The sequence below is a fragment of the Balaenoptera physalus genome, assembly GCF_965194825.1.
Source record: "Balaenoptera physalus genome assembly, chromosome: 9".
Taxonomy (NCBI): Eukaryota; Metazoa; Chordata; class Mammalia; order Artiodactyla; family Balaenopteridae; genus Balaenoptera; species Balaenoptera physalus.
The window spans coordinates 68,426,748-68,451,394 of record NC_138888.1 but is presented as its reverse complement, the minus strand read 5'-3'; the positions used below and the strand labels follow the sequence as shown (position 1 = coordinate 68,451,394).

The window sequence follows — 24,647 nt, the reverse complement described above, 5'->3', positions numbered from 1 at the left end:
GCCTTATTCCCGTAGTTTCAAAGAGTTCTCTTCTTGTCACGAATTCTTTCTGCAACGTTACTGTGGACATGATTCTGACCTTTGGTTGCCATTTTGACCTTGAAGGTAGAGTCCAAAAGCAAGAGGGTCTCTATCTGTGTGGGAAGTGACAGATGCAGTTGTATTATAGGCTGTTGGGTAGAGACCTTGTCCGTAGTTCAAATTTTGATGTTTCAAGAAAAACCCAAGATTTGAAAAAGGCTCGCAAATTCTGTTAACCTTTAGCCTGCAGTGTTAGTTGTGGCCTGTTTGCCTTCCTGAGTCTGTTGGTAGGGTAGCCAACCAACAGCTACCCTAACACAGCTCTCCTCCGTGTTCCTCTTGTCGCTAAGAGGAACAACCTCGTGCACCTGCACAGCACTCTGCCACTAAGAAGGTGCTCTCCTAGGCTCTCCGAATCAATCCTCACAGCCTCGGCATGTAGGAGTCACGCTCCATTTTACAGGTAAGGAATTCAATTAAGAGCCTTGCCCAGTAGCTTGCAACGAGTTAAGTGGCAGAGCCAGGACTTGGAACCAAGGTTTCTATGAGCGATGTGACTCTTCTGCCCGTTTGGATTCCCAATTAAGTGTTCTTGCCACTGAAGCCCTGGGACCACCGATCAGGAAGCAGAGAACGTGAGCCTTGAGTCTTCTGTGGGTAAGTCTCGGCCCCCGGCAAGGCCTGCCCGGTGCAGGCCCGCGGAGGAGGGGTTGCTAACGTGTGCTCCCTTCTGTCTGCTTCCTTCCCAGGCGGGGAACACGGCTCTGCACCTGGCCTGCCAGAATAGCCACGCCCAGAGCACGCGCGTCCTCCTGCTGGGCGGCTCCCGCGCCGACCTCAAAAATAACGTGGGTGGACAAAACCGGCCTCCCTCGCGCTCTCTCATGTCGCCTCGGAAAATAACCCTGCAAGCATGCTAGAGTATTCACATGTAGACAGGAAAAAGGGTTCGGGGACTGCCGAGAAAGTATTCATTTTTTGCTAATTGCTAAGGGGTCCTTTAGGGGGATGGGAAGAGGAATCAACACTCGGAAACCCTGTTTTTCTCCCATCCTTGCTCGCTCGCTCCTCAGCCTCGCAGTCTGTTTTATTGCGTACAGCAGGTGTCTAGGAATGAAGCTAATTGTTTTCAGGAAGCCTCTGCGGGCAGAGGCTTCCTGAAAACTCTTAGCAAATATTGGTTGATGCTGTGCCCGGGAGGCCTTCTGATGCTCCACGCCCGGCGTCTACAAATCCATTACTGAGGCATCCTTGGGATGAGCTGATGGGCCAGTAGTTCTTAGAGGTGCCTGACCTAAAAGGTGCCGTGGGTATCCCTCCTCCCTCCACGGAGCTGCGTTTCCTTCATGAAGCCCGTGTCTCAGCCACGTGACAAGACAATCTGAGGCTTCTCTCAAAAATGGCTTTAGCTGGGGCCCCCCTGATTGGGGGCAGGCTCATCTAAAGTGGTTCTGAGAATGCTCTGAACTTCAGCTTTGAGCTTGGTTCCTTCTTAATCCGGGGGGAGAAGGTTGTGCTGACGGCCAGCATCTCTAGACAGAACTAGAGCTTGAATGGAAACGCCAGGGGAGCACTGCAGAAGGTCACCACGTTGTCTCCAGTTCTGTTGTTTTCTCTCTGGGGGCAGGACTAAGGAAGGTCCTGATCCCGAGTTTTTCTGAATGCCCTGTTTTATGCTCAGCGATTGCTTCCTCATCAGCTCCCTAGACTGCATTGCTCCCCATGGGATACTGGGGTCCTACTAAAATGGGATGCACTTGAATTTTTTAGAGTACACGATCTTAAAGTCCAACGGCTCACCCTGCTCTCCTGGTCCTTTCAGCCATGATGGATCTGTGATGGGAAAGTCTCATTTCCAAAGCAGTGCTGTTGGTCTTAATCAGGATACTCCAGAGCCTTCGGGTTGTAGGAGAGGCTGGGGTCAGCGGAGTCTTAGTAAACGCCAGCTAAGCAGAGCCTCCCTTAGCTCTTGCGAAGTTCTCATGGGGAGCAGGCATCCAGTGTATGAAACCCGAAGCAGCCTGCATGGTGGGGAAAAAGCAGGGCTGCAGACAGAAAAGGGCTGTGAGTTACGGAGTGAGCGTCTGTGATAAAGGAGTTGCTTATAATTCAGGCTGTTACCTTCTAAAGAATATATGCTAGTCTGCCAGCTTTTAAGTGATATTTTCTTTTTATCTTCTCTGTTTTGTAACTGCTCAGACTGTGTTTAGAGTTTGATTTCTGTCCGCAGGCAGGCGACACCTGTTTGCACGTTGCTGCGCGCTATAATCACTTGTCCATCATTAAGCTCCTCCTCAGTGCTTTCTGTTCTGTCCATGAAAAGAACCAGGTCAGTGCATGTGTCCTCCCCATGGTTAACCTGCAGGTGTGTTAGCACAGACGGGAGCAGAGGCTGCTGGCGGGCGGTGTCCTTTCCCAGCCTGGGACTTGGCCAGTGCTGGCCTTTGCAGGAGCCATGGAGTTCCTGTGGCCCTGGTTTATCTGGCCTCCTGGAGAAAGCATGCCCTTAGCATTCCAGTTCATATCGCCACATTTGCGTAGTGAACATTTTCTGGAGATCCTGGGGTGGGTTTTGTTTTTAGTGTGATTTTTAAAAAGGAAACCCACAAGGAAGAGTGGCTTAGTAAGTAAGCAAGGGCATTAGGTGTCTCAGGACTCGTGAGTTCTCTTACCTGAACTGCCACCTTTATGTGAGCTGAGAGAGTCTCTCTTTCCTGTAAAGTTTGGCACCTGATCAGTATCTACGCCATATACTGGGGTTTTGAAATCTGTGATTATTAGTGTTCTGTGGAAATGTGATTTTCATAGTTACTTGGATTTTTTTTAAAGTTGTCTTGTTATTTATTGATACCTATACCTAAGTGATGCATTGTTTGACTTTTCTGAGTTTGGGTACGTAAATCTGAAATTAAAAAAAAAAATTAGATTGTGATTCAGATTAAAAATACCCTATAATGGTGGTTACTGACCCTGGCCGCATATTAGAATCAACAGAGGATTTAAAAATACCATTCCTGAGTCCCACCCCAATGTAAATGATCAGAACATCTTGGGGTGAGGTCCAGGCAATGGTATTTTTAAAAAACTCCTGGCCTGAGTGTGCAGACAGGATTGAGAACCACTGACCTAATAAAATAGCTAAATTCTATCATTCTACAGCCTCCCCATGGATTCTGCGTTCGTCAGGTTACCCCCAAACAGCCCTCACCAACCAGTGCAGCTTCTCAACCTGGGTGGTATATTTCAGTCACCTGCGAGCTTTGGGAACTCATCATGCCCAAGCCACACTGCAGGCCAATTAAATCAGTGTCTGTGTGGGACCCAGGCATCCTGGGTAGCTTTTAAGGCTTCCCAGCTGATTCCAATGAGCAGGCGAGACTGGGAACCACTGCTCCAGAGCGTCCCTCAAAACACACAACTAGGTGACTCAGGAATGAAACGAACACTTTCTTCGGCTACTTACCAGGGAAGGAGGGCCTTGGGATGGCGGGATTTTCATGCTTTACTTGTTCACCTGCCAGGAACGAATGAATGATTTCACTTCTATATTGGTTTGACTTATTCATGTCATTCTGTTTGGGAATTAAAAACAGTTTGCATTTGGAACTGGCCCACCAAGCTGCATTTGACATAGCCTTCTTTCACAGTTGATTGAAATATTTTTTTTGTTAAAAACAACAACAACAACAAACTTATAGACTATTTGGTAAGAGTTTGAAAACATCTGGTGTTAAGCGAACACTGATTCTCAGTGACTCCACCCAAACAGAAAACACCCTGGCCTGCAGGATGATTCCAGGTGGCCCTTTCACATCCCTGAGGATGGCTGCAGGGCTGGGATATTACTCCAGGGCCTGTGGAAGTAGCCATCTTCGAAGCTTCTGCTCATTCTAACTCAGAAACCAAGGGGTTCTCTGCCCACCCCTTGCCTGGGCAGAGGGACAGGGTCCAGAGCTCCTGGCTACCTGCCTGTGATCCTGCCTTCAGGTCAGGTCCCAGCATTCCCAACAACCCAGGCCCAGCATGACTTTGCCCCCTGCATTTAATCCTGTCCTGTGATTTCTGGCATCTCCACTCAGAAAGGAATGTGGTATTCGTGCATAAGTTCATTCAGTTCCAAGATCTCTTTCAAAACAACCACATTTAAACAACAAGGTCCTCCTGTATAGCACAGGGAACTATATTCAATATCCTGTGATAAACCATAATGGAAAGGAACATGAAAAAGAATATATATATATTTATAAAACTGAATCATTTTGCCGTACAGTAGAAATTAACACAGAATTATACATCAGCTATACTTCAATAAAATATATTTTAAAAATAAAAAATGAAGTATGAGTTAAAAATAATAAAAGAACCACATAACACTTTAGCCAAGGTCAGTCAGTCTAAGACAGATTTTAGTTTGACTTTGAAAAGCCACCGCCAGGCCATGGAATAAAAAGCCAGAGGCCTGTGGGCCACGATCCGATGGGGTTTAGCGGGCTTTCTTCTGATTAATTTCAGGCTGGAGACACAGCACTTCATATTGCTGCTGCCCTAAATCACAAGAAGGTGGTTAAAATCCTACTGGAAGCCGGAGCAGATGGGACCATTGTCAACAACGTAAGTGGAGTTGCAACAGTGGTTTCTAAAGGCGTTCCCACCCCTTTCCGGATCGGGGCGTGTTGTCGCTGCCTCGCCTCCTGCGGGACTCCAGAGCACAGCCTCACCCAGGCTCGCTCCGGAAGAGCGTGCAGCGGCACTGACCCCAGGATCCCGGGGCCCGCCGGGGTGGACTTGAGGGGACCCTTGCTCTCAGCAGCCCCACGAGTTACAAACCCTGAGGGCTCATCTTCAGAGCCCTCAGGGTTGCCTTTTGTGTGTGTGTGTGTGTGTGAGAACATTTAAGTTCTCCAATTAGTAAGTTTCAATTATAGAAGACAGTGTTATCAGCTGTAGTCACCACGTTATGCATTAGATCCTCAGGCCTTGTTCATCTTATAGCTGAAAGTTTTTATACCTTTTTACCAACCTCTGTGTATTTCCCCACACCCTAGCTTCTGGCAGCCGCTTTTCTACTCTGTATCTACGAGTCCATCTTTTTTTCAGAGTCCACATAGACGTGAAATCATATGGTATTTGTATGATTTTTGCTTAGCGAGCATGTTCTGGCATGAAAAAGGGTCAGGGGTGTGTAAGCAAACTGGCAAGTGGATGTTACCGAAAGTGAGTTCCAGGCCTTTTAAACGGATGTGGTCCTCAGAAAAATGGCCATCAGACTAATCTTCCTCAAAACTCCAACTGCTTTCTCTCCAAAATCGTCTTCTCTCACGCCCTCTCTCTCAGTGTCTCCCTCCTTCCCCTCTCTCCTCTCCCCTCTTCTATAGCAGGCACCAGCTCAGGCACCCTCTCTTCCTCGAGGTGGGCCTGTGATCTCTGTGCTCCTGAAATCGCACAGACTCGGGGGGCACTGGGGGCGGAACAGTTGTCTGGGGAGCTGGGGGTGTCGAGGCTGGTTGTCCCCCCTCCCAGCTCTAGTACCTGGATTGGTGGTACCTCCCCCATGATGCCGTGAGCACCTTTCCCTTCCTTTGAATCCCACTGTTTTCAACTCCTGGTCTGGGCTTTAATCTCCCTAGAGCCTCTGTTATGGCCATAACTTCCTAAATGTTTTTCACAGTCCAGTTCCTGAGGCTCTGTGGCTGGGCCCTGATCTGCCCTTCCAGGTGTTTTCTCCATTGTACTCCCGGAAAATTGTATCGCTTGGCTGGGTTTTTATGATCCTTTGTGTTTTCTCAAGTGACATGTTCCACCTTGACCCCATCTGTTTTGTTTTGCTTTGCTTTGTTTACCTCCCTCACCCCTTTTCCAGGAAGCCTTCCTGGGTGAGCAGTGCCCCTGACCCTTGTCTCTTAGAGCACCTGCTGCTCACCTGGTCAGCACTTACCCCGCGTGCCTGTGTCCTCAGGTGTGACTGGGCTCCCCGTTGGATGCATGAGGCTCGAGCAGGACCATGTCGCACGCACGGTTGTGTTTCGCGGAACACGTGTGTAGGTGCTGCTGTGACCGGGAGCGGAGTCCCCAGCTCCTGGGGGAGCTGTCCCCGCTGGGCTGTGCGTGCGCGGGGCCGGTGTTCCGTACTCACTGGTCCTCCCTGTGCCTTTCCTTAGGCAGGCCGGACTCCACTGGAGACTGCCCGCTACCACAATAATCCGGAAGTTGCTCTCCTCCTCACTAAAGCGCCCCAGGTACGATTTGTTGCATTTTCCGTTGTGTTGATTATGCGGGGGCTGCAGAGTCGTTGGGATTCCTCGGGTTGCCATCTACTGAAGCCAGTTCAGACCAACTTAAGGAGGGGACGGATGGGCTTACTGTCCAGGCAGCAGGAAGTGTAGGGATCCACGTGAGCCTCCAGGATACCTGGAACCAGAGACCTCAGGCCCAGCAGGCTGTTCTCATACATGAGCATCATTTCCTCTCTGCGGCTGGATCATGGTCACAGCTAGTTTCCTGAATCATTTCCCAGTCAGGGAGAAGTTCCAGTTTAAAATGTCATAGGAGGGACTTCCCTGGTGGTCCAGTGGTTTAAAACTCCGTGCTTCCAATGCAGGGGGCGCGGGTTTGATCCCTGGTCGGGGAACTAAGATCCCACATGGAGTGCAGCACGGCCAAAAAATAAATTAAAATGGTAAAACATCGTAGGAGAAGATCATGATTGGCGAGCTTGGGGCAAATGCCCGGAACAGGTAGGACAGAGGTGCTTTAGGAAGATGGTGGCATCCGTTTGACCGCGTGGTTAGAAGGGGTATTTCCCAGACAGAGGTGGGATGAGGCATCTGTCTGGGCAGACAAAGCCATAAACGCCCACTAGAGGCAGTTGAGTACAGTATAGTTTTCTCCTTTTTTATTAAATAATGGTATATTGGCCATCATTCAATTTAAGAAGATGACTGGTATCTTAGTTGAGGTTGAAACGATCTAAGTCACAAAGAAATTTAATAGTGATAATTTATAAGCTATTTATAATTTTAGCACCCTGAAATAACTTTGTTTATAGTACCTTCCACAGACACGGAATTTTTATATAGTTGTGCCCACAATGTATATACTCTTTGGTATTATGCCCTTTATCCTAACTGTAATAGGAAACTGTTCTGTAGGCGTCACAGTTATTTATTACAGTGGAAGCATAATATTCTTTTTTTGGTTGCTGTTCAGTATCTTGTTAAACCATTTCCTTAATGTTAGGCATTTAGGTTATTTCCCAGTTAGAGCTAGTCTGTTACCTTACAGCAAACACTGATTGGTTTTCCACCTTATTCTGGCTAATGCTGCAAGAAGACAAAGTCTTAGGGAGCCAGAGGGAGAGTCCGGACCCCAGCCTGCTGCACCATGGCCCAATCCCAGCCAGTCTGCGGTTCTGCATGGCCTTGATTCCATTTAAGTTTTAAAAACATGCCTGATAATAACTAGCAGTTTCTGGAAATGGTTAAGATTTTTGTCTCTTGCAAAATCAATCACCCTCTTGCCCGTGGAGAAGGTCCTTCTCAGTGGGCTCTGAAAATCCACAGAGCCCATGACAGGTGCGAGTCGAGTGCTCCTTTGGAAAAAGGCTCCACCTCTGTCTAGCTGTTTGCAAACAAATTCTCAGCAGAATCACCTCTGGGAATCCTGATTAAAAAAAAAAAAAAATGCTAGTCTCTTGCGGACCAAAAAGGACAGGGTGCTATGTAAGTGTCAGGAGCCGTTAGTTACCTGGCATTTCGGTGTCTGGCAGTTTGATGGACAGCTAGCTCTGCGCTCAGCCGCATGAGGATCATCAAGTCTTGTGGGATTGGAGGACCCCCCGGCACACGAGGATTGATGTGCCTTTAACCGGCCTGTCATTTATCTTCCAGAGCCCAAGAGTCTCGATTCCCAGGGATAAAGCTCTCTTGTGGACTGTTTTCCTGTGCGGTTCTGCTTTAGCATTTCCATTAAAAAAATGACTTAAGCTAGTTTTTCCACACCCATATTGAATAGCAGATAAATAGGATATTTTTAAAGTTTTTTTTTTTTTTTTAACATGATTGTACCTACTAACCCTTATTTTCAGTGCAAAGAAAAAGCTTTGGAATATGCATAAAATTGCATGCATACTGTTCTGTTGATCTGTAGTTACAGAAATAGCCTTGTCTGAAACGAGAAATCCCCTTGCCTTGGCACCTTAGTTGACCATGGATTTCGATGGTTCACAGCAGTACTAAGAGGATACTTCTTTCCGAGGCCTTACGATCAATATTCCCTGATTTCTGCGAAGTGGGAAAGGTTGATGATGACCCCTTTGGTGGATGGCACAGCTCTCTGAGAACGGCTGTGAGCCTTGCAGAGTTGTTTTCACTGGCTAAGAACATGGTCTGTGGAGGGAGTTTTTCTGATTATTTTGTGTTTGGGTGAAGTGAGTGTTACTTCTTATTTTTGATCGACGTGGTTCACAAATGCTTTGGAAAGTGAATTTCAGGCTGATTCTGGAGCTGTGACCTGTTCTAAGTGTCCATAAAGCAGATGAGCAACGGGCCTTACTTGCTTCCCTTCATCAGACTCGACTTCTTACTGAGTCTAAAATTTAGCTGAGGACACTGGTTCTCAGACCTTTTTGGTCTAAGGACCCTTTTACTTTCTTAAATATTACAGAGGCCCATAAAGAGCCCTGGTTATGTGAGTTTATATCTATCAATAATTACCGTATTTGAAAATAAAGTTTAGAAATATTAAAGATATTCATTTAAAAATAAGTCCATTTTGTAGTAACATAAATAGCATCATTTTGTGAAAAAGAACTATTCTTCAAAACAAAAATGAGAAGAGTAGCATTGCTTTACATTTTTTGCTCATCTCCTTACTGTCTTACTTAGAATTCTGGCATCTTCTTTTATTGCTGCATGCAGTCTATTGTAATGTCACTGATGTAGCTTCTGGCAAACACCACAGTACACTCATGAGAGAATGAGCATGAAAAATGCCAATGTTGTTGTAATACTATGAAAATAATCTTAACCTCATGGACTCAGGGGTCCCTGGACACTTTCAGAACTACTGGCTTTAGGGGATGAGAATATAATTTAAAAATCCGGTTCAGCTGCAGGCAGATACTGTCAGGAATTCTCCATTTAGGATGTACCCACTGCCCGTGGAGGATTTTTTTGTCCTATAATGTGTCACTTGAATTTAATGAACACAAGAAGAAGAAAGTCTGACACTGAGATGAAAAACACTAGGCTGAACTTCAGAGAGCCCTTATCTATCTGTATAAGAAGACAGTAGAATATTGTTTTATTGCAGAAAGATAGTGTGGCCTTGAAAGTGCTTTCACCGTCTGGACCCCCTTGGGTTTTTTAAGGGGGGTGAACCCTGGAACTAGGAGTAGGGAATCTGGAGGAGAAGGGTGTGGACCTGAGCCAGGGATTGAAGGTTTCCGCCAGTGCACAGGTCTGTACTCTGTGATTAAACATCTCCGCCAGCTGAGCATTCTAAGGCCCCTAGGCAGGTGGAGACACCCCCAGTGACCACTGGTCCAAGGCGTGCTGGCCACCTACGTTGTCTCGGTTAATTCCGGCAGCTCCCCATTCTCACGTCGAGAAGACAGAGCACAGAGAGGTCAAATCACTTGCCTGAAGATCCCCAGCTAGCTGCTGCTGGGCTCCTCTGGGCCTGTGGGGTCCCACATGTACTTGCCTGTGTCCATTCCACCTCTCTGCCCTCGAAGGGGCAGACCACAGCCTTCTTTTGGGGGAAGAGACTCCTGCCCCGTGGTTGGTACCATGGCTCACAGGTACATCTCAGTTAGGCTTGAATTAAGTTATGTTTGAATATGATTTGGATACAGTTTGGCCAAGAGAAAATCTGATGGGCTAGATCAGGTCCAGTGTCCCAGGATAGACCGTGCCTGGCATAGGGCTGCTGTGTCACACAACTCCAGGGGACACCGTTCATATCCTAGTCTATGTGAGCCGTGCTCCCTGGAGTTGAGCCGTGCACGGCCTTCTCACACCTACGTGGGCGCCCTGGCCCATCACTAAATGCCTGTTAGTATTGCTGTCCTAGACTGTGAGCTCCTCAAGGTCAGGAATGATGTCCTCCCGTCTCTGGGACCCTAAGCGCCCAGCACAGGATGTAGGAGGCATAGTGGGTGGTCTAGAGGCGCTTGTTTGATGTGAACGCCTGGTCTCCCCCCGCTCAGCTGGAGGCTCCATTAGGTCCGCGCACACCAGTGGTTTGTAACGATGCCTCTTGCCTCCTTCAGGTCTTGCGCTTCAGTCGTGGGCGAAGCCTGAGGAAAAAGAGAGAGAGGCTCAAGGAAGAGAGGAGAGCTCAGTCTGTGCCGAGAGATGATGTGGCACAAAGCAAGGTGGGGGGGTAGCCCTCCCGCCCACTTCCAGGGTGGGAAACTGTCTCCCTGCCTCCTCCGGGCCCGTCTGGCGGCTGCCGGGCCCTCCTCTGTCTCTCCTTTCCTCTGGGTCCTTCAGATCTTGTCCGTCTTTCCTTCTGGCCTCTTGTCTTCTCCTCTCCACGATTTCAGGCTGTGTACTCTCATGCCGCCCGTCTTTTCCAGCACCCTGTGTGGCTGTATTTGCGAGCCCCGTGCATCCGTGGCCTTGTCGCTTCCATGTGGACAGCACAGCCTCTCTGACACCACACCCTTCGTCATGTAGCGCAGAGGTTTTCAAAATGTGGATCCACTTACCACCTGGAACCTTGGTAGAGATGCAAATCTGGGGGCCTCACCCCAGACCCACTGGATCAGAAACTCTGGGCTAGGGCCCAGCAATCTGTGTTTGAACAAGCCCTCCAGGTGATTCCAGTGTGGACTACAGTTGGAGGACCAGTGGCGTAGCTTGTTGCCTCTCCTTCCGCTTAGGGAGTGAGCAGAGGCTGTGCAAATTAGAAAAAGATGCCTTCTGGGCAGACCAGCCTAGCACAGGGCACGTGTGGTGACTAGAGGCCAAGATGGACTTCAGCTCCCTCAGCCCCACTCACGCCCTCGGCTAGGTGCCTTTGTGCAGTGAACAGCTTGCATAGCTGCACAGCAGCCCTGGAATGAACCACGCCATTCAGCTCTCCCAGGAGGAAGAAGACGAGGATATAGAGACAACTTCTGGCACATAAAATTTTATACCAACTACTTGTTTTTCTGTCTGTCTGAAAATCTTACCAATTTCCAGGGTTAAGGCATTGTAACTCGCATTAGGTTCCTGTGTGTGAATTGTACATATTAACTTGTAAAAGTTCTCACAAGGACCAGAAATGTGATTTTTTTTTTCCATTTCAGAAGGTTCTCACTCTCCTCTGAATTGTGAGGGTCCAAGGTCAAAGAATGAGTGGCATTGTCTTTTTGTTGAAATGTAAAAGACCAAAAAGTCTCTAATGCTGAGGTGTTTTGTGTGTACTACGTTCCTGAAGTTGCAGAACATAGAGTTAGATCCAAGGCGATATCTAGTTTGGCACCTAATAAATGAAAAACCAAACATTCAACTCCCCAGGAAAAGCACAGGTGTTCAGTTAAAACCACCAGGCAGTGCTTCCTATGTCTGAAATTTGTCATTGGCAAAGATTCCCAGGGGTCCTTTAGTGGATGGAGGCTGGGAAATTTTATGCCATTATTGAAAAAGGCTGGGGGATCAAGTAGAAGAGGTTTCTGGGCTTTTTTTTTCTCTGTAGGGAAGTGTCTCAGCAGGAGACACCCATAGCAGTGAACAGGCTGTACCCGGAAAAGAAGAGTCGAGAGAAGATTTCCCGTCCGCCTCCCCGGAGCCCAGAGCAAAGGACAACAGGCAGAAAAAGTCAAGACCCAAGGTCAGGAAGCACGTGAGAGCTGCCGAGAGGGCTGGGAGGTGGGCTGGCGGAGGGCCCTGGGGATAGCATCATGCCCAGCAGCTAAAAAGCCACTGCATTTGGCTTGCTTGCTGGTTTGGAGCCAGAGCATAGAAATCGGCCCTGGCTGGCTGTGGACACAAGGTAAGCGTGCTGGTACATCTCTTTTGACACGTACCTGGTGTAGAACGCCGAGAGACTAGCAAGGCGGGCCAGACGGGAGCCGCCGGCTGGGCGTCAGGCTCGCAGATGTCACGGCGCTCAGGGTGGCTGTCGCCTTCTCTCCCACAGGCGTCAGCGTTTTCTGACCCCACCCCACCAGCAGACCAGCAGCCTGGACAGCAGAAGAGCTCGCACACTCACAGTCACCCTAAAAAGAGGCCCAGGCATCGCTCTTCGCCCCCAGCCGCCCCCCACGAGTTCAGAGCGTACCAGCTCTACACGCTGTACCGGGGCAAGGACGGCAAAGTGATGCAGGTACCTGCCGGGCCCTGTCAGGGCAGGACTGTGGGCCATAAGCGAGGTGTCTGTGTAACCATGTTGCTGGGGGCTAATGTCCACTTTCGGTGGTGACTATAGAAGGCATGAGCTTTGAAGATAAGCCAGCTGGCCCTCCCCACCTAAACTGTGTAGTACCCTCCTGCCACTTAGGCCCGGAGAGCAGAGGGATGTTACAAAGCTCTGCACCGTCCTTAGGTGACTGCATAGATAATCTTGAGGCCGGATAGTGGATAAAAGCAGCTTGAGGACTGGGACCGTATGTTACCCTCTCTGAATCTTCTTAGCGCCTACGGAGCCAAGGCTTGGCCTGTCAGTCCAAAGTTACCACAGGGATGAGTCTCCTCCATCACGTGTGGTCCCCTGGTATACTGGCACATACTTTCAGAAGGAACGAACGACTTGGACTGATTCCTTTTTGGCTTCCCTCTTAGGCGCCAATAAATGGCTGTCGATGTGAACCCCTGATCAACAAGCTGGAGAATCAGTTGGAGGCAACTGTGGAGGAGATCAAAGCAGAGCTGGTGTCGGTTCAGGATAAGATGAACACGAAGCTGGGGCACATGGAGAATAAGGCCCAGCACCAGGTAAGCGGTCGCCGTCCTCCTCATGGCGTGGTGTCCTGGCAGAAAATGAAATCAGACCTCAGCACACCTTTCTGTTCTGCAGACTCTGCCCTGAGCATGTCGGGCTGGCTGTCAGGGAGGAGACCTGTGATTTCTTTTTTTTTTCTAATTTTATTTCTTTATACAGTAGGTTCTTACTAGTTACCTATTTTATACATATTAGTGTATACATGTCAATCCCAATCTCCCAATTCATCCCACCACCACCCCACCCTCCCGCCACTTTCCCCCCTTGGTGTCCACACATTTGTTCTCTACATCTGTGTCTCTATTTCTGCCCTGCAAACTGGTTCATCTGTACCATTTTTCTAGGTTGCACATATATGCGTTAATATACGATATTTGTTTTTCTCTTTCTGATTTACTTCACTCTGTATGACAGTCTCTAGATCCATCCACGTATCTACAAATGACCCAATTTCATTGCTTTTTTTGGCTGAGTGCTATTGCATTGTATACATGTACCACATCTTTATCCATTCGTCTGTCGATGGGCATTTAGGTTGCTTCCATGTCCTGGCTGTTATAAATAGTGCTGCAGTGAACATTGGGGTGCATGTGTCTTTTTGAATTATGGTTTTCTCAGGGTATATGCCCAGTAGTGGGATTGCTGTGTCATATGTTAATTCTATTTTTAGTTTTTTGTTTTTTTTAAATTTATTTATTTATTTATGGCTGTGTTGGGTCTTCGTTTCTGTGCAAGGGCTTTCTCTAGTTGCGGCAAGTGGGGGCCACTCTTCATTGTGGGGCGCGGGCCTCTCACTATCGCGGCCTCTCTTGTTGCGGAGCACAGGCTCCAGGCGTGCAGGCTCAGTAGTTGTGGCTCACGGGCCTAGTTGCTCCGCGGCATGTGGGATCTTCCCAGACCAGGGCTCGAACCCGTGTACCCTGCATTGGCAGGCAGATTCTCAACCACTGCACCACCAGGGAAGCCCCCTATTTTTAGTTTTTTAAGGAACCTCCATACTGTTCTCCATAGTGGCTATATCCATTTACATTCCCACCAACAGTGCAAGAGGGTTCCCTTTTCTCCACACCCTCTCCAGCATTTATTGTTTGTAGATTTTTTGAGGATGGCCATTCTGACCGGTGTGAGGAGATACCTCATTGTAGTTTTGATTTGCATTTCTCTAATGATTAGTGATGTTGAGCATCCTTTCATGTGTTTGTTGGCAATCTGTATATCTTCTTTGGAGAAATATCTATTTAGGTCTTCTGCCCATTTTTGGATCGGGTTGTTTGTTTTTTTGATATTGAGCTGCATGAGCTGCTTGTATATTTTGGAGATTAATCCATTGTCAGTTGTTTCGTTTGCAAATATTTTCTCCCATTCTGAGGGTTGTCTTTTCATCTTGTTTGTAGTTTGCTTTGCTTTGCGAAAGCTTTTAAGTTTTATTAGGTCCCATTTGTTTATTTTTGTTTTTATTTCCATTACTCTAGGAGGTGGGTCAAAAAGGATCTTGCAGTGATTTATGTCATAGAGTGTTCTGCCTATGTTTTCCTCTAAGAGTTTGATAGTATCTGATCTTACATTTAGGTCTTTAATCCATTTTGAGTTTATTTTTGTGTATGGTGTTAGGAAGTGTTCTAATTTAATTCTTTTACGTGTAGCTGTCCAGTTTTCCCAGTACCACTTATTGAAGAGACTGTCTTTTCTCCATTTTATATCCTTGCCTCCCTTGTCATAGATTAGTTGACCACAGGTGTGTGGGTTTATCTCTGGGCTTTCTACCCTGTTCCATTGATCTATATTTCTGTTTTTGTGCCAGTACCATATTGTCTAGATTACTGTATCTTTGTAGTATAGTCTGAAGTCAGAGAGTCATTCCTCCAGCTCCATTTTTTTCCCTCGAGAACGCTTTGGCTATTCGGGGTGTTTTGTGTCTCCATACAAATTTTAAGATTTTTTGTTCTAGTTCTGTAAAAAATGCCATTGGTAATTTGATAGGGATTGCACTGAATCTGTAGATTGCTTTGGGTAATATAGTCATTTTCACAGTACTGATTCTTCCAATCCAAGAACATGGTATATCTCTCCATCTGTTTGTATCATCTTTAATCCCTTTCATCAGTGTCTTATAGTTTTCTGCATACAGGTCTTTTGTCTCCCTAGATAGGTTTATTCCTAGGTATTTTATTCTTGTTGTTGCAGTGGTAAATGGGAACGCTTCCTTAATTTCTTTTTCAGATTTTTCATCATTAGTGTATAGGAATGCAAGAGATTTCTGTGCATGAATTTTGTATCCTGCAACTTTACCAAATTCATTGATTAGCTCTAGTAGTTTTCTGGTGGCATCTTTAGGATTTTCTATGTATAGTATCATGTCATCTGCAAACAGTGACAGTTTTACTTCTTCTTTTCCAATTTGGATTCCTTTTATTTCTTTTTCTTTTCTGATTGCCATGGCTAGGACTTCCAAAACTATGTTGAATAATAGTGGTGAGAGTGGACATCCTTGTCTTGTTCCTGATCTTAGAGGAAATGCTTTCAGTTTTCCACCATTGAGAATGATGTTTGCTGTGGGTTTGTTGTATATGGCCTGTATTATGTTGAGGTAGGTTCCCTCTATACCCACTTTCTGGAGAGTTTTTTTCATAAATTGGTGTTGAATTTTGTCAGAAGCTTTTTCTGCATCTATTGAGATGATCATATGGTTTTTATTCTTCAGTTTGTTAATATGGTGTATCACATTGATTGATTTGCGTATAGTGAAGAATCCTTGCATCCCTGGGATAAATCCCACTTGATCGTGGTGTATGATCCTTTTACTGTGTTGTTGGATTCTGTTTGCTAGTATTTTGTTGAGGATTTTTGCATCTGTATTCATGAATGATATTGGTCTGTAATATCTTTGTCTGGTTTTGGTATCAGCATGATGGTGGCCTCATAGAATGAGTTTGGGAGTGTTCCTTCCTCTGCAAATTTTTGGAAGAGTTTGAGAAGGATGGGTGGTGTTATTAGCTCTTCTCTAAATGTTTGATAGAATTCACCTGTGAAGCCATCTGGTCCTGGACTTTTGTTTGTTGGAAGATTTTTAATCACAGTTTCAATTTCATTACTTGTAATTGGTCTGTTCATATTTTCTGTTTCTTCCTGGTTCAGTCTTGGAAGGTTATACCTTTCTAAGAATTTGTCCGTTTCTTCCAGGTTGTCCATTTTATTGGCATAGAGTTGCTTGTAGTAGTCTCTTAGGATGCTTTGTATTTCTGCGGTGTCTGTTGTAACTTCTCCTTTTTCATTTCTAATTTTATTGATTTGAGTCCTCCTTTTTCTTGATGAGTCTGGTTAATGGCTTATCAATTTTGTTTATCTTCTCAAAGAACCAGCTTTTAGTTTTATTGATCTTTGCTATTGTTTTCTTTGTTTCTATTTCATTTATTTCTGATCTGATCTTTATGATTTCTTTCCTTCTGCTAACTTTGGGTTTTGTTTGTTGTTCTTTCTCTAGTTCCATTAGGTGTAAGGTTAGATTGTTTATTAGAGATTTTTCTTGTTTCTTGAGGTAGGCTTGTATTGCTATAAACTTCCCTCTTAGAACTGCTTTTGCTGCATCCCATAGGTTTTGGATCATCGTGGTTTCATTGTCATTTGTCTCTAGGTATTTTTTGATTTGCTCTTTGATTTCTTCAGTGATCCGTTGGTTATTTAGTAACATATTGTTTAGCGTCCATGTATTTGTGTTGTTTATGTTTTTGTCCCTGTAATTGATACTAATCTCACAGCGTTGTGGTCAGATAAGATGCTTGATATGATTTCAATTTTCTTAAATTTACTGAGGCTTGATTTGTGACCCAAGATGCGATCTGTCCTGGAGAATGTTCCGTGCGCACTTGAGAAGAAAGTGTAATCTGCTGTCTTTGGATGGAATGTCCTATAAATATCAATTAAATCTATCTGGTCTGTTGTGTCATTTAAAACTTGTGTTTCCTTATTAATTTTCTGTTTGGATGATCTGTCCATTGGTGTAAGTAAAGTGTTAAAGTCCCCCACTATTACTGTGTTACTGTCGATTTCCTCTTTTATAGCCGTTAGCAGTTGCCTTATGTATTGAGGTGGTGCTCCTATGTTGGGTGCATATATATTTATAATTGTTAGATCTTCTTCTTGGATTGATCCCTTGATCATTATGTAGTGTCCTTCCTTGTCTCTTGTAACATTCTTTATTTTAAAGTCTATTTTAGCTGATATGAGTATTGCTACTCCAGCTTTCTTTTGATTTCCATTTGCATGGAATATCTTTTTCCATCCCCTCACTTTCAGTCCGTATGTGTCCCTAGGTGTGAAGTGGGTCTCTTGTAGACAGCATATATATGGGTCTTGTTTTTGTATCCATCCAGCAAGCCTGTGTCTTTTGGTTGGAGCATTTAATCCATTCACGTTTAAGGTAATTATTGATATGTATGTTCCTATGACCATTTTCTTAATTGTTTGGGGTTTGTTTTTGTAGGTCCTTTTCTTCTCTTGTGTTTCCCACTTAGAGAAGTTCCTTTAGCATTTGTTGTAGAGCTGGTTTGGTGGTGCTGAATCCTCTTAGCTTTTGCTTGTGTGTAACGCTTTTGATTTCTCCGTTGAATCTGAATGGATCCTTGCTGGGTAGAGTAATCTTGGTTGTAGGTTCTTCCCTTTCATCACTTTGAATATGTCATGCCACTGCCTTCAGGCTTGTAGAGTTTCTGCTGGGAAATCAGCTGTTAACCTTATGGGAGTTCCCTTGTATGTTGTCATTTTTCCCTTGCTGCTTTCAATAATTTTTCTTTGTCTTTAATTTTTGCCAGTTTGATTACTGTGTGTCTCGGCATGTTTCTCCTTGGGTTTATCCTGTATGGGACTCTCTGCACTTCCTGGACTTGAGTGGCTATTTCCTTTGCCATGTTAGGGAAGTTTTTGACTATAATGTTTTCAAATGTTTTCTCGGGTCCTTTCTCTCTCTCTCTTCTCCTTCTGGGGCCCCTATAATGTGAATGTTGTTGTGTTTAATGTTGTCCCAGAGGTCTCTTAGGCTGTCTTCATTTCTTTTCATTCTTTTTTCTTTAGTCTGTTCCACAGTAGTGAATTCCACCATTCTGTCTTCCAGGTCACTTATCCGTTCTTCTGCCTCAGTTATTCTGCTATTGATTCCTTCTAGTGTCGTTTTCATTTCAGTTATTGTATTGTTCATCTCTGTTTGTTTGTTCTTTAATTCTTCTAGGTCTTGGTTAAACACTTCTTGCATCTTCTCAATCTTTGCCTCCATTCTTTTTCCGAGGTCCTGGATCATCTTCACTATCATTATTCTGAATTCTTTTTCTGGAAGGTTGCCTATCTCTACTTCATTTAGGTGTTTTTCTGGGGTTTTATCTTGTTCTTTCATCTGATACATAGCCCTCTACCTTTTCATCTTGTCTGTCTTTCTATGAATGTGGTTTTTGTTCCACAGGCTGCAGGATTGTAGTTCTTCTTGCTTCTGCTGTCTGCCCTCTGGTGGGTGAGGGTATCTAAGAGGCTTGTGCAAGTTTCCTGATGGGGAGGGACTGGTGGTGGGTAGAGCTGGGTGTTGCTCTTGTGGGCAGAGCTCAGTAAAACTTTAATCTGCTTGTCTGCTGATGGGTGGGGCTGGGTTCCCTCCCTCTTGGTTGTTTGGCCTGAGGCGACCCAACACTGGAGCCTACCTGAGCTCTTTGGTGGGGCTAATGGTGGACTCTGGGAGGGCTCATGCCAAGGAGTACTTCCCAGAACTTCTGCTGCCAGTGTCCTTGTCCACGTGGTGAGCCACAGCCACCCCCTGCCTCTGCAGGAGACCCTCCAACACTGCCAGGTAGGTCTGGTTCAGTCTCCTATGGGGTCACTGCTCCTTCCCCTGGGTCCTGATGCACACAATACTTGGTGTGTGCCCTCCAAGAGTGGAGTCTCTGTTTCCCCCGAGTCTTGTCGAAGTCCTGCAATCAAATCCTGCTAGGTTTCAAAGTCTGATTCTCTAGGAATTCCTCCTTCCTTTGCCGGACCCCCAGGTTGGGAAGCCTGACGTGGGGCTCAGAACCTTCACTCCAGTGGGTGGATTTCTGTGGTATAAGTGTTCTCCAGTTTGTGAGTCACCCACCTAGCAGTTATGGGGTTTGATTGTATTGTGGTTGCGCCCCTCCGACTCTCTCATTGTGGCTTCTCCTTTGTCTTTGGATGTGGGATATCTGTTTTGGTGAGTTCCAGTGTCTTCCTGTCGATGATCGTTCAGCAGTTAGTTGTGATTCTGGTGCTCTTGCAAGAGGGAGTGAGAGCACATCCTTCTACTCCGCCATCTTCCAGATGATGTGTGATTCCTTTAAAGGCATTAACTTAACATTTTTTAGGAGCATGTTCAAATTGCTTCTGATTATAAAAATAACATATACTCATTATGGAGCATTTTTTAAAAATATGAAAACTAGGAAGGAAAATAAATCACCTATAAGCCCACTATGATGAGAAAGCACTATTAATGTTTGGGTTTATTTCCTTCCAGTCTTTAACTCTGTGTGCTTTACACCCCTTTCCCACTGTACACTAAAGTAATATAACCGTGTCTGTCTGGTTTTATTTTTCCAACTTTATTTTGAAAGTTGGCATACATACAGAAAAGGTGAAATGATAGCTTAATGAATGCTTGTTCACTCTTCACCTAAGTTCAACCAGTCGATACTATGTTGCCACGTTTGCTTTGTCTCTCTCACACACACTTTTTGTTCTCTTGCTGAACTGTTTGAGATTTAGCTGTAGACTGTCCTGACCCCTCACCTCTAAGTACTCCAGAGCACATCGACTAAGAATGAGGATTTTGTCCTTCCTAACACAGTACCATTTTCACATCTGAGAAAATTAACACTAATTGCATAATATCCATCCATATTCAGATTTTCTCAATTCTCCCAAAATTTTTGTTTTGTTTTGTTTTGTTTTACTATTTTTTATTTTTGGCTGTGTCTTCAGTGCTGCGCACAGGCTTTCTCTAGTTGTGGCGAGCAGGTGCTACTCTTTGTTGCGGTGTGCAGGCTTCTCATCATGGTGGCTTCTCTTGTTGCGGAGCATGGGCTCTAGAGCGCAGGCTCAGTAGTTGTGGTGCACAGGCTTTGTTGCTCCAGGGCATGTGGGATCTTCCCAGACCAGGGCTCGAACCCGTGTCCCCTGCATTGGCCGGCAGATTCTTTATTTTTTTTTTAACATCTTTATTGGAGTGTAATTGCTTTACAATGGTGTGTTAGTTTCTGCTTTATAACAAAGTGAATCAGTTATACATATGTTCCCATATCTCTTCCCTCTTGCGTCTCCCTCCCTCCCTCCCACCCTCCCTATCCCAACCCTCTAGGTGATCACAAACCACCGAGCTGATCTCCCTGTGCTATGCGGCTGCTTCCCACTAGCTATCTATTTTACGTTTGGTAGTGTATATATGTCCATGCCACTCTCTCACTTTGTCACAGTTTACCCTTCCCCCTCCCCATATCCTCAAGTCCATTCTCTAGTAGGTCTGTGTCTTTATTCCCGTCTTACCCCTAGGTTCTTCATGACCTTTTTTTTTTTTCTTTCTTAAATTCCATATATATGTGTTGGCATACAGTATTTGTTTTTCTTTTTGTGACTTACTTCACTCTGTATGACGGTCTCTAGGTCCATCCACCTCACTACAAATAACTCAGTTTCGTTTCTTTTTATGGCTGAGTAATATTCCATTGTATATATGTGCCACATCTTCTTTATCCATTCATCTGTTGATGGACACTTAGGTTGCTTCCATGTCCTGGCTATTGTAAATAGAGCTACAATTAACATTGTGGTACATGACTCTTTTTGAATTATGGTTTTCTCAGGGTATATGCCCAGTAGTGGTATTGCTGGGTCATATGGTAATTCTAATTTTTGTTTTTTAAGGAACATCCATACTGTTCTCCATAGTGGCTGTATCAATTTGCATTCCCACCAACAGTGCAAGAGGGTTCCCTTTTCTCCACACCCTCTCCAGCATTTATTGTTTCTAGATTTTTTGAGGATGGCCATTCTGACCAGTGTGAGATGATATCTCATTGTAGTTTTGATTTGCATTTCTCTAATAATTAATGATGTTGAGCATTCTTTCATGTGTTTGTTGGCAATCTGTATATCTTCTTTGGAGAAATGTCTATTTAGGTCTTCTGCCCATTTTTGGATCGGGTTGTTTGTTTTTTTGTTACTGAGCTGCATGAGCTACTTGTAAATTTTGGAGATTAATCCTTTGTCAGTTGCTGCATTTGCAAATATTTTCTCCCATTCTGAGGGTTGTCTTTGGTCTTGTTTATGGTTTCCTTTGCTGTGCAAAAGCTTTGAAGTTTCATTAGGTCCTATTTGTTTATTTTTGTTTTTATTTCCATTTCTCTAGGAGGTGGGTCAAAAAGGATCTTGCTGTGATTTATGTCATACAGTGTTCTGCCTATGTTTTCCTCTAAGAGTTTGATAGTGTCTGGCCTTACACTTAGGTCTCGAATCCATTTTGAGTTTATTTTTGTGTATGGTGTTAGGGAGTGTTCTAATTTCATTCTTTTACATGTAGCTGTCGAGTTTTCCCAGCACCACTTATTGAAGAGGCTGTCTTTTCTCCACTGTATATTCTTGCCTCCTTTATCAAAGATAAGGTGTCCATATGTGTGTGAGTTTATCTCTGGGCTTTCTATCCTGTTCCATTGATCTATATTTCTGTTTTTGTGCCAGTACCATACTGTCTTGATTACTGTAGCTTTGTAGTATAGTCTGAAGTCAGGGAGCCTGATTCCTCCAGCTCCATTTTTCGTTCTCAAGATTGCTTTGGTTATTCGGGGTCTTTTGTGTTTCCATACAAATTGTGAAATTTTTTGTTCTAGTTCTGTGAAAAATGCCAGTGGTAGTTTGATAGGGATTCCATTGAATCTGTAGATTGCTTTGGGTAGTATAGTCATTTTCACAATGTTGATTCTTCCAATCCAAGAACATGGTATATCTCTCCATCTATTTGTATCATCTTTAATTTCTTTCATCAGTGTCTTATAATTTTCTGCATACAGGTGTGTTGTCTCCTTAGGTAGGTTTATTCCTAGATATTTTATTCTTTTTCTTGCAATGGTAAATGGGAGTGTTTTCTTAATTTCACTTTCAGATTTTTCATCATCAGTGTATAGGAATGCAAGAGATTTCTGTGCATTAATTTTGTATCCTGCTACTTTACCAAATTCATTGATTAGCTCTAGTAGTTTTCTGGTAGCATCTTTAGGATTCTGTATGTATAGTATCATGTCATCTGCAAACAGTGACAGCTTTACTTCTTCTTTTCCGATTTGGATTCCTTTTCTTTCTTTTTCTTCTCTGATTGCCATGGCTAGGACTTCCAAAACTATGTTGAATAATGTGGTGAGAGTGGGCAACCTTGTCTTGTTACTGGTCTTAGTGAAAATGGTTTCAGTTTTTCACCATTGAGGACGATGTTAGCTGTGGGTTTGTCATATATGGCCTTTATTATGTTGAGGAGAGTTCCCTCTATGCCTACTTTCTGCAGGGTTTTTATCATAATGGGTGTTGAATTTTGTCGAAAGCTTTCTCTGCATCCATTGAGATGAGCATATGGTTTTTATCCTTCAATTTAATATGGTGTATCATGTTGATTGATTTGCGTATATTGAAGAATCCTTGCATTCCTGGGATCAACCCCACTTGATCATGGTGTATGATCCTTTTAATGTGCTGTTGGATTCTGTTTGCTAGTATTTTGTTGAGGATTTTTGCATCTATGTTCATCAGTGACGTTGGCCTGTAGTTTTCTTTCTTTGTGACATCTTTGTCTGGTTTTGGTATCAGGGTGATGGTGGCCTCGTAGAATGAGTTTGGGAGTGTTCCTCCCTCTGCTATATTTTGGAAGAGTTTGAGAAGGATAGGTGTTAGCTCTTCTCTAAATGTTTGATAGAATTCGCCTGTGAAGCCATCTTGTCCTGGGCTTTTGTTTGTTGGAAGATTTTTAATCACAGTTTCAATTTCAGTGCTTGTGATTGGTCTGTTCCTATTTTCTATTTCTTCCTGGTTCAGCCTCGGCAGGTTGTGCATTTCTAAGAATTTGTCCATTTCTTCCAGGTTGTCCATTTTATTGGCATAGAGTTGCTTGTAGTAATCTCTCATGATCCTTTGTATTTCTGCAGTGTCAGTTATTATTTCTCCTTTTTCATTTCTAATTCTATTGATTTGAGTCTTCTCCCTTTTTTTCTTGATGAGTCTGGCTAATGGTTTATCAATTTTATTTATCTTCTCAAAGAACCAGCTTTTAGTTTTACTCATCTTTGCTATCATCTCCTTCATTTCTTTTTCATTTATTTGTGATCTGATCTTTAAGATTTCTTTCCTTCTGCTAACTATGGGGTTTTTTTGTTCTTCTTTCTCTAATTGCTTTAGGTGCAAGGTTAGGTTGTTTATTTTAGATGTTTCCTGTTTCTTAAGGTAGGATTGTATTGCTATAAACTTCCCTCTTAGAACTGCTTTTGCTGCATCCCATAGGTTTCGGGTCGTCGTGTTTTCATTGTCATTTGTTTCTAGGTGTTTTTTGATTTCTTCAGTGATCTCTTGGTTATTAAGTAGTGTATTGTTTAGCCTCCATGTGTTTGTATTTTTTACATATCTTTTCCTGTAATTGATATCTAGTCTTATAGCGTTGTGGTCAGAAAAGATACTTGCTACGATTTCAGTTTTCTAAATTTACCAAGGCTTGATTTGTGACCCAAGGTATGCTCTATCCTGGAGAATATTCCATGAGCACTTGAGAAAAATGTGTATTCTGTTGTTTTGGGATGGAATGTCTTATAAATATCAATGAAGTCCATCTTGTTTAATGTATCATTTAAAGCTTGTGTTTCCTTATTTATTTTCATTTTTGATGATCTGTCCATTGGTGAAAGTGGGGTGTTAAAGTTCCCTACTCTTATTGTGTTACTGTCAATTTCCCCTTTTATGGCTGTTATTATTTGCCTTATGTATTGAGGTGCTCCTATGTTGGGTGCATAAATATTTACAATTGTTATATCTTCTTCTTGGATTGATCCCTTGATCATTATGTAGTGTCCTTCTTTGTCTCTTGTAATAGTCTTTATTTTAAAGTCTATTTTGTCTAATATGAGAATTGCTACTCCAGCTTTCTTTTGATTTCCATTTGCATGGAATATCTTTTTCCATCCCCTCACTTTTAGTCTGTATGTGTCCCTAGGTCTGAAGTGGGTCTCTTGTAGATAGCATATATACGGGTCTTGTTTTTGTATCCATTCAGCCAGTCTGTGTCTTTTGGTGGGATCATTTAATCCATTTACATTTAAGGTAATTATCAGTATGTATGTTCCTATTCCCATTTTCTTAATTGTTTTGGGTTTGTTATTGTAGGTGTTTTCCTTCTCTTGTGTTTCTTGCCTAGAGAAGTTCCTTTAGCATTTGTTTTAAAGCTGGTTTGGTGGTGCTGAACTCTCTCAGCTTTTGCTTGTCTGTAAAGTTTTTAATTTCTCCATCAAATCTAAATGAGATCCTTGCTGGGTAGAGTAATCTTGGTTGTAGGTTTTTCTCCTTCATCACTTTAAATATGTCCTGCCACTCCCTTCTGGCTTTCAGAGTTTCTGCTGAAATATCTGCTGTTAACCTTATGGGGATTCCCTTCTATGTTATTTGTTTTTCCCTTGATGCTT

The 24,647-nt window shown here is 44.0% G+C and overlaps 1 protein-coding gene across 6 annotated transcripts in view; it reads left to right on the top strand.

Annotated features, from left to right (window-relative positions):
- Window positions 1-24,647, top strand: part of ANKRD6 (ankyrin repeat domain 6) — a gene marked incomplete at its 3' end in the record, with an annotated part of 202,261 nt that overhangs the window by 166,212 nt on the left and 11,402 nt on the right. For 4 of the 6 annotated variants that reach the window (XM_082475783.1, XM_082475782.1, XM_082475786.1 and 1 more), the window contains 8 exons: window positions 771-869; window positions 2,252-2,350; window positions 4,534-4,632; window positions 6,180-6,257; window positions 10,292-10,396; window positions 11,707-11,841; window positions 12,151-12,336; window positions 12,792-12,944. In XM_082475783.1, the coding sequence (XP_082331909.1) occupies window positions 771-869; window positions 2,252-2,350; window positions 4,534-4,632; window positions 6,180-6,257; window positions 10,292-10,396; window positions 11,707-11,841; window positions 12,151-12,336; window positions 12,792-12,944 (954 nt within the window). The remainder of the gene's footprint in view (window positions 1-770; window positions 870-2,251; window positions 2,351-4,533; window positions 4,633-6,179; window positions 6,258-10,291; window positions 10,397-11,706; window positions 11,842-12,150; window positions 12,337-12,791; window positions 12,945-24,647) is intronic. The other 2 variants (XM_082475784.1, XM_082475787.1) reach the window with 1 other exon arrangement.